General features: G+C 45.0%; 1 protein-coding gene across 1 annotated transcript in view; it reads left to right on the top strand.

Annotated features, from left to right (window-relative positions):
- NOP14 (NOP14 nucleolar protein) overlaps positions 1–14,336 on the top strand; it is a 44,986-nt gene that overhangs the window by 12,384 nt on the left and 18,266 nt on the right. Inside the window, exons 6-10 of the mRNA XM_089691555.1 lie at positions 867–989; positions 2,266–2,394; positions 3,756–4,086; positions 8,686–8,816; positions 9,626–9,711. Of these exons, the coding sequence (XP_089547681.1) occupies positions 867–989; positions 2,266–2,394; positions 3,756–4,086; positions 8,686–8,816; positions 9,626–9,711 (800 nt within the window). The remainder of the gene's footprint in view (positions 1–866; positions 990–2,265; positions 2,395–3,755; positions 4,087–8,685; positions 8,817–9,625; positions 9,712–14,336) is intronic.

Here is a 14,336-nt window from a genome sequence, read left to right as displayed (position 1 = left end):
ACCCGAAATTGACAAGTACCCACTTCCGCAGTGATTACCTAGGCGATCAGAAATGGAAGTTTTCCTCCAACCCCCCCCCCCCCCCCCCCCGTAGTCTTCTGGGACATGTGACAGGACCCAAAAGACTATGCGACCATTCAGAAAGCACAGCGCTACTTGCGCATACGCAGTGGGCACCCGTGGAGCCGCAAGCTGTCGCAGCCAGGTGCCCACACTGAAGATGCCGACATCTGGAACACATAGTTGACGGTGAAACGGGCTGCAGGGAGGACACCGCAGGATCAAGGGACAGGTGAGTGGCTGTTTTTTTAAAGTCAGCAGCAGTGACTTTTTTTTTTTTTTTTCACTGGAACACCTCTTTAAGGCACTAAATGTACAGATCCTATGAGTATGTGTAATTCGATATGATTAATATAGTCTTTGTGCAGCTAATCTTTCCCTGCTGGTTTTTCATGCTTTGTTCTGCACTGTGCTGTATGTGGATGTAGCCATCTTGGTAGAGGAGAAGGCTTTGCTTCCTCATGTCAGAGCTGTCTTGCTGGTGGCAGCACTGAAGTTCAGAACTGAAGGTGAGACAGTTTGGGCTGAGATGATAGAAGTGTCACTGTAAGCACAATGTGTACGCAGTGTCACTTAGTGGGCAAAAGTGGACAGTTACAGTTCTCATGCTGGGTGACCTACATTACATTATCTTCTTGTTTATGCCTATTACATCTATCCTTTTAACGTTTATGTTACCCAAAATAGAAGATAGTCATTTGTATTTCTGTTAAATGGAATTGTATTGCAGTTTTTTTTCTTTTGTTTTAACATTTTGTATAGCAATTTTTTGTTCTGTTTATGGAGTGTGTTTTGGGTTTTCACAGCCTGATGACTATGACAAGATTGTTCGAGAGCTTGGATTTGAGATGAAGGCTCAGCCCTCAGACAGGATGAAATCGGAAGAGGAGATTGCTAAGGAAGAACAGGAGAGACTTCAGAAACTAGAGGTATGGTAATTGTACTCCTGCTTACCTGTAAAGTTGTGCATTCCAGTTCTAAAAGATGGCATATGCTTGTTTATGGTTATGTTATTGTCAATAATGTCACATGTAGTAACTTCCTTTTCAGCTGCTCACTCCCCTTTCTCTGTTATTAACCACTTACCCTCCACCCTATAGCAGTTCTACTGCTACAGGGTGTCATTCCTGTTTAGAATCACATAAATGTCATTTTGCACTTTTGCCACATGGGGGGGGGGGGGGGGGGTTACGCGCTGCCAGAGGAAGTTCTCTACTGTAAACTGTGCAAGCCCCGGCAAGCAGTTGCTCGCTGGCATCGGCGGTCAGGGAAGAACAGAGCTATCTGCAGAGTTGAGAACACGATCCATCACTGCCCATAGTAAAAGCACCACGTAGTGTACACCAAGCACATAGCTAGGCACACACTTAACCCTTTGATCACCTTAGATGTTGACCCCTTCCCAGCCAGTGTCGTTAGTACAGTGTCCATTCATATTTGTAGCACTGATCCCTGTATTCATATCACTGGTTCCTGCAAAGTGTCAGTGTAAAAATGTCCGCCGCATTATCACAGTCTTGCTATAAGTCGCTGATCGCCGCCGTTACTAGTATAAAAAACGCTATAAGTTTTGAGCAAATTAATCAATATATAATTATTGGGATTTTTTGTTTACCAAAAATATGTAGTATAATACATTTTGGTCTAAATTTATGAAGAAATCTGATTTTTAAGATTTTTTTTTTATTGGATATGTTTTATAACAGAAAATAAAAAAAGACCGACAATTTTGGAAAAAAAAAACCAATATTTTTTGTTTGTAGCGCAAAAAGGAAAAAATGCAGAGGGGATCAAATACCATCAAAAGAAAGCTCTATTTTTGGGAAAAAAGGACATAAATTTCATTTGAGTACAGCATTGCATGTCTGTCCAATTGTCATTTAAAGCGACGCAGCACCGTATTGCAAAAAATGGAATGGTCAGGAAGGGGGGGAAATCTTTTGGAGGTCAAGTGGTTAATTGAAAATGATTTCCTCTTTACCTTCTCATGCTTTGGTCTTTGCAAGTGAAGCTGCAGTGAGCTCTGAGAGGGTGGAGAGTATCCGCAGATGAACACACCTGCCTGCATTTCGACAGGCTTAACTTAAAGTCCTTTTTGGAAGTTATGCATACTAACTTAAAAGATTTAGCTAGCTAGGATGTGTCTCCTGACTGACTTTGAATTGCAATTCTTGGTTTTGAACTGTTGTATGCTTTTAAATGCAGGCTGAGAGGCTACGCCGAATGCGAGGGGAGGATGGTAAGTCTAAGAAGAAGCCCAAACACATCTCTGCAGATGATTTAATGGATGGGTTCGTACTGGATAAAGACGATCGCCTCATGCTTTCCTATAAGGTAAGCTTTAGCAAATGTATGCATAGCCTATACAATAACCAGTAGGGATATTTAAAGTATGTCTTTATACTAATTTTATAATGGAACAGCTTTTGGAACATCCATGCTGAGAATCTTCTCCCAATGGCTAAAAAATATTTATTTTCTGTTTTTATGCACACAGGAGATTTTCCACTATCCTGTTTATAGCTTTTTTTTATTTTTGTGAACTCTAGCCACGAAACCGAAAGTGATGAAATGCTCATTGCTTTTGGTTTCTTAGACCATAGAGATGGTCAGAGCTGACTTGTCTCTGATCAGCCAGTGGAACTGTCAGCTGCGTTCTCTAGTTACTCGGTGGGATAGGCGATCCCAAGAGAGTCATGGGAGGGGGGTGGCGTCCCCTTTCGCTGCTTGTAAAAGCAATCCAGTGACTAATTAGCTGCTAGGATTGCTTGTACAAGAAAGCTGACCACTGGCTGAAAAAAACAATAATGGGATTGATGCCTGCAGCTGCACTCATCATCCTGATACAATCACTCAGTCCAGCAACGTATGGGTACGTTGCTGGTCCACAAGTGGTTAACATTGTGTGCACCCATAACACACAATTCAAAGATCATTATTGGCATTATAAAGATAGAACACCACTGGAGCAGTTTTCATTACAACTGTAAACTGTGGTTGAATGCACTCCCTTCAGTCATACCCTCTTAGACGCTTGCTGTGCACACAGGCCTTTCTCCGTTACATTGCAAGAGCTGTAACATGGGCATAATGAGATTTATCCTTACAGTCAATCTGTCATTTGAAGTCAGATGATTATCTCTTCGTCCCAAGGCGCATTACAAAAAGCAATAATACGCTTCAGCCGTCACTTAAAAAATAAATGTCTAGAGGTGCCTGTGCATACCTGTGGCAGGTTTAATTGCATCCTTTATCCTTGATTCTGGGCTGTTATGAACCAGCAAAGCTTCTGCACCCCATTGTTATGACAGAACTTGCCTGTCCCCTTCTTCCTTCCATACATTCAATTTGGAACAGTGAGACAGTCCAGCATAGTGGTGGTCCAATTGCATTGTGGGAAGGCAGAAGGGAACGGACAAGGTCCAGCAATTCTCGGAGCTGTCAGAGCTTTGCCCATTCAGACCGTGCATAAGCATGCAGTAAGCAATTAAAGTAGCTTTAGAATGTGCATGCCCCTCCAGATTTCTCCTTGAAATTGTTTTTGACAATTTAGTTGATACACGCACCTTCACCGACTTTCCTCTAGTCTTCATACATCTGACCCACTGTGCCAGCTTCATTTGGATACAATAAGGCTTGATAACTGTCTTAGTGTCATTTTTTGTTTTTGTTTTATTTTTTTTTTGCATTCATAGGATGGGAAGATGAATCTACCAAAGTCAGAAGAGGCTGATGAAAAAAATGGAGACACAGATAAAAAGGAGGAGGAGGAACCAGGTACTGGGAATGAGGGTAGTGAGGCAGATGAAGATGCAGAAGATGGAAGTGAAAAGGAGGAAGATGATGACAATGAAGAGGAAGATGATGAAGGCAGTGATGCTTCAGATAATTTCTCTGACTTGGAATCTAATGCAGAGAGTGCTGAGGAGGAAGGGGAAGAAGAAGTAAAACCAAAAAAGGGAAAAGACAAACCCAAAGAAAAAAAAGCCATGGAGGCAAGTTCTGATTTGCCATTCACATTTGATGGTAAGTTCTTATTTAACAAGGACTTGGCTCAACTTACAGCTTTTATTAAGCTAATGTATTGTAACTACATGCTGAGGTTTAACATGTGGTTTCTCAGTGGGACAGGGATGCACTATTCTTAGTGCCCGATGCCCAGGACATGCAGTTATGGGCGCTGGGCAGGTAGTTCTTTATTAAATTTAGCCCTGCAGGCAAGTAGCAAAATTTACTTTTTTTTCCCCTTAACGGAGAGGACACCGATGTAGCATGAAGATCTGTATCCTGTAACAAGCGGTAGCTGCAGGAGATGCATATCTTTATGCTATACCTAGAACGGTGGGCAGCAGCAGGGCCAGGCTGTGGCCGCTTTCCTGAAGGACCTGGTGACAATGCAGACAGACCTACTGCTGGCACTGCATGAGGGGGAAGTCCTGAAGAAGCCGCCAGTGTCATGTGGAGTTGGGCTGTCTGCCCTCTTGAAACTGTGTGACCAGATGGCTGAAAAGCGTGACCGGGAGGGGGGTGTGGGGGTATTGGTTTTTAGCCGCCTACACCGGGACATTGCCGAGAGGATGGAGACCGGAGACCATTGGGGGGGGGGGGGTGCATTACCCACACTCCACCTGGCCATACATTCAGGGGGGTCATATCTGTCTTCTTATAGGAGGTGTGGGGGGAGATGTCTGTCCTCTTATAGGATGGGGGTGTCAAGCCTGTTCTCTTATAGGAGGGAAGGGGGGGTCATGTCTGTCCTTTTGTAGGAGGGGGGTTATGTCTGTTCTCTTATAGGGGAGAGGAGGTCATGTCTGTACTGTTATGGGGAGGGCGGGTGTCATGTCTGTTTTTTTTATAGCGGGGTCATATCTGTCCTTGTAGGAGAGGGGGAGAGTCATTCCTGTCCTCTTGTGGGGGGGGGGTCATGCCTATCCTCCTATAGGGGGAGTCATGTCTGTACTTTTATAGGGGATCATGTCTGTCCTCTTGTAGGAAAGGGGAGGGTCATTCCTGTCCTCTTGTAAAAGAAAAAAAAAGGGGGGGGTCATGTCTGTCCTTTTGTAGGAGGGAGGACATGTCTGTACTCTTATTGGGGGAGGGGGGTAATGCCTGTCCTTTTATGGGGGGGTCATATCTGTCCTCTTGTGGGGGAAGGGGTCATGCCTATCCTTTTATAGGGGGGTCATGTCTGCCCTCTTGTAGGAGAGGGGAGGGTCATTCTGGTCCTCTTATAAAAAAAAAAAGGAGGGGGGGGGGGGTCATGCTTGTCCTCTTATACAGGGGGGTCATGCCTATCCTTCTATAGGAGTGGGGTCATGCCTGTCCTCTTATAGGGGGAGGTATGCCTATGCTCTTATTGGGGGGGGGTCATGCCTATCCTCTTATGAGGGGGGGAGGGTCAAGCCTGTCCTCTTATAGGGGGGCATACCTGTCCTCTTATGAGGGGGGGAGGGTCATGCCTGTCCTGGTATTGGGGGGGGTCATGCCTGTACTCTTGGCCTCTGATTAGTCCATGACATTGGCACTGTAGTATATATCGGACACCACTGTAGCATGAAGATCTGTATCTTCTGCAGCAACTGCACATGCACTAAAATCAGGGAAAACAAGCCAAGCTAAGTCACTTAACTCCTTACATGCCGGACTACAACCCAGGCATGTTACTGATCGGGATTCAGTAGCTCAGGCACCCTGATAACCAAGCGGGGACACAGACTCTGGTCATCAATATTAACAGTGCTGATCCCCAGGGATATACGGGGTGATATAGGATTTCACAGCGGCTGTAGCACCGTGTGCCTGTGTTGTAGTCCGGCATGTAAGGAGCTAAGTGACTTTAGGTACCTCTCCGGCTTTAGCTCAGCGCTTGGCTTGTTTTCCCTGATTCTGGCACATGCACAGTTGCAGCAGGGGATATAGTCTTCAAAGGATACAAATCTTGATGATACATCGGAGCTTGATTTGGCTGCTCAGCATACACTTGTACTACCTGACAGAATAAAGTTTTTTTTTCTCTCACTGGAGCCGGTACATCTTTTACTTGCTCAGTAGAAGCACTTCTGCTGAACGTTAAAAGAGCCCGACGTTCCCCTTTCCTGACAATCGCCCTTCAAGGTCTCCCTCCTCTCTTCTAGTCCACGGGTGAGGGGCTGGATTCAAGCAGGGAGGTGTTAAAATTATTATTTTTGTTTATTAGGATAAGTGGATTGTCCTGAGGGACAAGTAGATTGGGACCCCGATTTAGTCCCTTGGACAAGTAGTTTTTAAAAAAATTTCCACACCCCTGGTGGGAACATAGAGGGGACTAAACCTCTCGCCTAGGAGGCAGGGCACAACATTTTCTATAACCTTTCTCCATAGTCTTTCATTTTAGAGCCTTGTCTAGGAGATGAGACCGAGCCCTAGTTATGTATGTTTAATATCTTTTACTATGTGTCTTCCTTTTCTGTGGCCATAAACTGTACATAGTTATATTAGCTCTTTGCTGTCACAGGAAGTTAAAATTTTGCTGAATTTCTTGAGAGTAGAAGATAACTCAGGAAATGAAGATGTGTTTTTTTTTTTTTTTTTTGCATAATTAACTTATATTTACAGTATCTTACACTTAAAGTGGTTCTAAAGCCTTAAGGTTTTTCACCTTAATGCATTCTATGTATTGGGAAGAAATACCTTCTGTGCTGCAGGATGCCCCCCCCAGCCCCCCAATATACTTACCTGAGCCTGATTCGATCCAGTGATGTGTATCAGAGCAGCAGCTCTCTCCACTGTCTCCCTCCTCCCTGGGCAGATTGATAGCAGTGGGAGCCAATGGCTGTCAATCAAATGCTTTGCCGAGTCAGCTTTCCATTCCTTTTGAAAGCCATTTGTACACTATCAAATCTGAATACTCGACACAATCGTTGAGTCAAACATCTGTGTATGGCCAGAAAATCTTAGACCATTCTCGTTTCTTGATATCCAGTGTATATTACCATATGATTGGTAATTAGCCAATTATTTAGCTAGCCCCACCTCATAAAAGTGTTAAAGAAAAGCGCTATGGAAATTGAAACCCAAAAATAAATAAGTTGTCCCATGTGTTGCTTAAAGACTTTTATATACAAATCTATCTCTCAACCCCCCACCTCACCCCCTCGGTCTCCGCCCGAATCACACACCTACTGAGCGACATATCAGACTGGATGTCGCTCCACTTCCTTAAACTGAACCTCTCCAAAACCGAGTTTCTTGTCTTCCCCCCAGCCCGGACACCACCCCCCATTGACTTCTCCATCACATCCAACAATGCCACTATCAGGCCCGCCCCGCAGGCCAGAGTACTTGGTGTCATTCTGGACTCCAACCTATCCTTCCAGCCCCAAGTCCAATCTTTAACAAACTCATGCAGACTCCACCTCTGCAACATCGCCAAAATCCGCACGTTCCTAACCCCAGAAACCACTAAACAGCTCATCCACTCCCTCATCATATCACGACTCGACTACTGCAACTCCCTCCTCACTGGCCTGCCTCGCCGCTGGCTATCCCCGCTTCAGTCGATCCTGAATACGGCTGCCAGACTCATTCACCTTACCAACCGCTCCGTTTCCGCCACCCCCCTCTGCCAATCCCTCCACTGGCTTCCGATTGCGCAACGGATCAAATTCAAAATCCTAACACTGATGTACAAAGCTGTCCACCATACTGCCCCGAAGTACATCACTGACCTAATATCCAAGTACCGCCCAGCACGCACACTCCGCTCCTCACAAGACCTCCTTCTCTCTAGTTCCCTGGTCTCCTCCTCCCATGCCCGCCTCCAGGACTTCTCCAGGGTGTCACCCATCCTCTGGAACTCCCTGCCCCAACCCATCAGATTATCACCTACTCTCCTCTCCTTTAGGCGCACACTGAAAACCCATCTCTTCAGGGAAGCCTACCCCACCCCCTGCTAACTTGCCGACCTCCTCCACTCTTCCTACCACTCCATCCCCCACAGCTATCTCCTCCTGTGCCACCATCCCCTCCCTCCTAGATTGTAAGCTCGAAAGAGCAGGGCCCTCAATCTCCTCATGTTTTGCATTGTATTGGTATTGTTCTGTCACATGTTCTGTCCCCCTTTGTAATGTACAGCGCTGAGTGAACTATTGGCGCTTTATAAATACTGTATAATAATAATAATAAGTAAATCTGCATTGTAGTATAGATATATGGACTGACATTGCTTTATGTAAACTGAATCTTTTACTGTATCAAAATCCACTAACCCAGTCAGATTGAATCTTTTCATCTGTTTGAAGCAGTCAGAGTGCATTGCTATTGCTTTAATAAACATTCCCAATTCTGAGGTCACTCTGTATGAGAATTCCCATTCCATTTTATGTCAGGAATTCTTATTTAATATACAGTATGAATTGTCTACATCCTCCTGAATGGAGCTCAAGCTGGTCTCAAGCTGTCATTGTCCATGGTTTGTCCAGATTGGTTGCTTTTGGGCCTAACATTTTTTTTTTTTTTTGACATTTTGGTGAGACCTTTGGTTCTTAGTTGTATGATGTAAGTTGTAGGGGATAATATCTTGGTAAAAGCTCTGAAATTTGGTGTCCTAGTTATTGGTTCATCTCTTTGTATTTATGGCATTATCAGTTCCCGAATCACAGGAGAGTTTCCAGTCTCTGCTGAGAGAGAAGACTACAGAACAGCAGCTGGTCATACTGGAGAGGATTCAGAAGTGTAACCACCCGAGCCTTGCTGATGGGAATAAGGCCAAGCTAGAGGTGAGATGAGAACTGTTGGCCCGTTTTAGATCTTTCAGTAAGAATCCTCTAAGACCCTTCTGTATGTGGGTATTGTTGGCACCATAGCATCCAATATTAAGAAGCGTAAAGGAGACCATAGAAATGAGAGAGCGACCCTTCACTGAACAATTTCTGGAGTGGAGGGAGAATCAGACACTTTAATTTTAGGTGACCATCACATGGAAATATTAGTTCATTTTCACACAGTTTCGGGGGGTTAATCCTTTCAAGCATGGTTAGTTGATTAGAGAATGTGTTAAACTTTGGTAGGTTTTATTTTTTATGTTTTTGCCATTTGTGCCAGATTTTAGGTGTTTCCCTTCACTTCCTGTTCTGTAGACACAGCTAGTAATCACCAAAGCAAGCTCAATCCCCTTTTAGACAGTTGTCATTGAAACAAGGATTACATTGGAAGATTTCCACAATTCAAAATTGTGATCTTCTCGGTCACCATGAAAATTAGAGTGAATCCCCCCCTGAGGCACACAGACAAAAAATAAAAACCTGACCGATGATCTAACTGTTTTCCCACTCTATACATAACTAATCTAAAAACTGATAAAATAGGATATTTACACTTCATCTACTTTATATGTATGTATATATGTAAAAGGATTACTGTTCCCCTTAAAGGGCCACCACATCATTTAACTAGTGTGGAAGTTTGTAGACAGTCTAGTGTTGCCTTTCCCCAACTTTTGCTCTGTATTGCTGGACTGATTACTGATCTGTATAAAGTTTTTTATTTTTTTTTTGTGTGTGAAGTTTTCTTTGTCATTATTTTACAGAAATTGTTTGGTTTCCTCTTGGATTATATTATTGACTTGGCTGAGCAGGAAACGCCAGATCTGAAAACTGTTGACAAATTAATTCTGTAAGTGATTCATTTCATGGGGGATGTGTAGTAACTTTGTACATATTGGCTTTCTTTATTACAGTCAGGAAAAAAGATATCTGTCAGGTACAGTAAGTCCTCTATATACGAATGAGTTCCATTCCGAGAACCTGTTCATAAATCCAACAAAGTACCCAACAAACCCAATCGGCCCAATAAATGACTGTAATAGTTTTATAACAAATTCACACAAATAATACAACCACTCGAAGAGGATGCTTGCATAAGAATGAATGTTAGAAATACAAACTAACTGATACGATTGGACATACAAACACATTTTGTATCTTTGAAAGTTTGTGTGTAGGGGACAAACTAATTATGAGAAATTGGATATGCAGTATGTTATCCAAACAGCAGGAGGCGCTCTCGCTCTCTTGTGTTTCTCATTACCACGTTTAGTAGAAATCTGCCTCTTGATTTCAGGCAAGAATTATGCAGTTTGAAATTTTAAGCAACCCTTTCATTCATCAAAAGGTGTGTAATTTACCTATCCAATGGCCTGCACTTTAAATCTGTGCAGTATTGATTATCTCTGGCTGCTGCAGGTAGTAGACACTCAGTGTGTGGAATACCTGCAACCTTGCTGTGCGTTATTATTATTATTATTATTATACAGTATTTATAAAGCGCCAATAGTTCACTCAGCGCTGTACATTACAAAGGGGGACAGAACAATACCAATACAATGCAAAACATGAGGGGATCGAGGGCCCTGCTCTTTCGAGCTTACAATCTAGAAGGGATGGGATAGTGGTACAGGAGGAGATAGCTGTGGGGGATGGAGTGGTAGGAAGAGTGGAGGAGGTCAGCAAGTTAGCAGGGGGTGAGGTAGGCTTCCCTGAAGAGATGGGTTTTCAGGGTGCGCCTAAAGGAGAGGAGAGTAGGTGATAATCTGATGGGTTGGGGCAGGGAGTTCCAGAGGATGGGTGACACCCTGGAGAAGTCCTGGAGGCGGGCATGGGAGGAGGAGACCAGGGAGCTAGAGAGAAGGAGGTCTTGTGAGGAGCGGAGTGTGCGTGCTGGGTGGTACTTGGATATTAGGTCAGTGATGTAGTTCGGGGCAGTATGGTGGACAGCTTTGTACGTCAGTGTTAGGATTTTAAATTTGATCCGTTGCGCAATCGGAAGCCAGTGGAGGGATTGGCAGGGGGGGGTGGCGGAAACGGAGCGTTTGGAAAGGTGAATGAGTCTGGCAGCCGTATTCAGGATCGACTGAAGCGGGGATAGCCAGCGGCGAGGCAGGCCAGTGAGGAGGGAGTTGCAGTAGTCGAGTCGTGATATGATGAGGGAGTGGATGAGCTGTTTAGTGGTTTCTGGGGTTAGGAACGTGCGGATTTTGGCGATGTTGCGGAGGTGGAGTCTGCACGAGTTTGTTAAAGATTGGACTTGGGGCTGGAAGGATAGGTTGGAGTCCAGAATGACACCAAATACTCTGGCCTGCAGAGCGGGTTTGATATTGGCGTTGTTGGATGTGATGTAGAAGTCATTGGGGGGTGGGGTTCGGGCTGGGGGGAAGACAAGGAGCTCGGTTTTGGAGAGATTCAGTTTAAGGAAGTGGAGCGACATCCATTCTGATATGTCGCTCAGTAGGTGTGTGATTTGGGCAGAGACCGAGGGGGTGAGGTGGGGGGTTGAGAGATAGATTTGTGTGTCGTCGGCATAGAGGTGGTAGTTGAAGCCGTGAGAGTGTATGAGTTGGCCAAGGGAGGAGGTGTAGATGGAGAAGAGAAGGGGCCCAAGGACAGAGCCTTGAGGGACCCCAACAGAGAGGGGGAGTGAGGGGGAGGTGGTAGCATTATAGGTAACGCTGAAAGAGCGTTGTGACAGGTAGGATGAGAGCCAGGAGAGAGCAGAATCTCTGAGGCCGAGGGAGTGTAGTATATTGAGGAGGAGGGGGTGGTCAACTGTGTCGAAGGCCGCAGAGAGGTCAAGGAGTAGGAGCACTGAATAGTGGCCATTAGCTTTGGCGGTTAGAAGGTCGTTGGAGAGTTTGAGTAAGGCGGTTTCGGTGGAGTGTAGGGGGCGGAAGCCAGACTGTAGGGGATCGAGGAGGTTGTTGTCGTTGAGGTGAGAGCATAGGCGGGTGTAGACGAGGCGCTCGAGGAGTTTAGATGTAAGTGGGAGCAGGGAGATGGGTCTGAGGTTGTTCGGGTCATTGGGGTCCAGGGAGGGCTTTTTAAGTATGGGGGTGATGTGTGCATGCTTCAGTGGGGAGGGGAAAGTGCCGGAGGAGAGGGAGAGATTAAAGATGTGGGTGAGGGAGCGTAGGATGGAGGGGGAGGGAGGTCGTAGGAATTGTGAGGGGATAGGGTCGAGGGGGCAGGTGGTGAGGCGGGCATCAGAGAGGATCTTGGAGACTTCCTCGATGGTAGTAAGGTCAAAGGTGCGGAGTGTTGGGGGAGCTTCAGTATGAGGAATGTAGGGTGGGGTGGGAGAGGAGGTCAGAGCAGTGGTGAGGCCGTGGGAGAGGGGTGAAGAGGGGGTAGCTAAGTGAGGGGGAAGGGGGTTGGAGGGAGTTTGAGCAGCGACGAAGTCCCTGCGGGTAATGTCGAGGGGGAGGGGGGATGATGGGGTAGCTGTGTGAGAGGGGACGGGTTGAGAGGGCGTGTGAGTTGCGGCAATGTCCTTGCGAATTGTGTCAATCTTGTTTTTGAAGTGATTGGCAATCTCAAGGGCGGTGAGTGAGGTGCTGGGTGGAGGTGGGGGTGGAGAGAGTAGAGAGTTGAAGGTGGAGAAGAGTCGGCGAGGATTGGAGGAGAGGGCCTTGATGAGGGTCAGGAAGTAGGCTTGTTTGGCTGCGTGGAGGGAGGAGGTGTAGGTGCGGAAGGCAGATTGCGTTGTGGTTTTTCATTCCAGCTCTGATGTGGGTACAAGACTTGGGGGCTGGTGAGAAGAACCACAACACATGGCAGGGGAGAAGGTATTCGACACATCCAAAAGTGGCGAATAACAGAGGCAGCTGAAGATCTGCAGTGTGGCAGCGTTTTAACACACAGGCCATTAAAAAGGTAACATTCTGTTTTAGGGTGGTTTTACGTTACTATCCTTGCATGCACTGACCACACTCACACCACTTCTTTCTATTACTCATCTGTAATCACACAGCTGAGACTGATGTTTCAATAAAAGCACTTGAGTTTGAATGGGAGTTAGGCTGGCCATACACTATACAATTTTCTTACCGTTTTCTGCCCAATTTCCTTTAGATTTACCTTCAACTATGTAGTACAAGGACCTGAATAATTGGATACAGTTGAAAGTGTTGTTAAGGTTTGACCTCATACTATATGGTTTTTGGTGAATTTAAAGCAAAATTCTCAAGAAAATTGTATAATGTATGATCAGCCTTACTTTTCCTGTGTTGTCTTTTTGGTTTAACCCGTATTGTTTTTGGAATCCTTTATCATGTAATAAATAACTTAATTTTTCTGTTTCAATATTTTTATTAAGAAAGTTTTGTTTTTAAGACTATAACAAGCTCAAAATACACCCTCACAGGGACAGAGCAGAACGATAACATATAAACCGAGACATCCTGCTGACTTGTATTAGTCAAATAACGAAATGTCCAATGACCTCAAGAAGGGATGGCAAAAGCCGAGCCAAATAGCAGCAGTAATCCAACATAATATCAAAAAGGGAATCAGAAAGAAAACATGAAAGAAGGGAAACTAGAGGGATCACGGATCCGGGGCCAGCATAGGCAGCGACTATAGGAGATAACTGTTAATGTTTATAGTGTGTGTGTGGTTTAAAATCTGGGCAAAATACAAAACAATGCGCTTGCCTCTGATAGGAAAACTTGCAGGGATTTATAAGGATAACTATGTTAACTGATCTATGGCATGTTGTAATTAGCAGCTGTAGGCAGAGAACTACAATATGCCATGATGTACTAAAGAATAACATTTAAAGAGATATTAAATGCTGTTTTTATTTATTAAAATAAAAACATGTTTTACTTACCTGCTCTTTGCACAGAACGGTCTCTTACCTCTTCTTCTGCAGTCTCCAGACAGCATTGTCCTCTCCTTCTTCTGAGTGCCCCCTCAGCAAGCTGTATGCTGAGGAGGCACCCATGCAGGTGCTCCGCTGAGCTTGGCTGTGTGCGCCCATAGACACACACAACATGGCTTGATTAATTGCCCATTTATGTCCAGGGAACTGCAAAAAGCATTTTGACTTACGTGATCCTTTGCTCTTGCAGGTTCTTTCAGGCTGTAAAGCTGGCCAAATTTCGATCCATGTATGAGCACTGTGGTTTTAGAGAAGTCAATCTGCCGATTGACTTCTGTACAACCACCCTGTTGGATTTTCCCCACTTTATCAGTGCCGCAGGCTGTAGCTTGCAGCGCTGATCAATGATTTCTGACGGTGGGGATATCTTCCTGTTGTTAGAATACAATAGCACAGAGGGGGGGGATTTCCCCATCCACCTCAAATGTGTGGATAAGAGATTCGGGTCAGTTATTTTTTTTCGCTCAACCCTACAGTTGAACAAAAAAACTGACCAACGTATTGGCTGATTAAGACCGATCCCCTGTGCTACCAACAGTCTAATGTCCTCTGATATCATCAGGTCCACTGCAGTGCCCTGCAAT

Source organism: Staurois parvus, unplaced genomic scaffold, assembly GCF_062004578.1.
Source record: "Staurois parvus isolate SC_StPar_1 unplaced genomic scaffold, SC_StPar_1.0 ptg000564l, whole genome shotgun sequence".
In the NCBI taxonomy this organism is placed as follows: domain Eukaryota; kingdom Metazoa; phylum Chordata; class Amphibia; order Anura; family Ranidae; genus Staurois; species Staurois parvus.
Note: the sequence above shows the minus strand (reverse complement) of the source record. Positions and strands in the feature narration are given on the sequence as shown.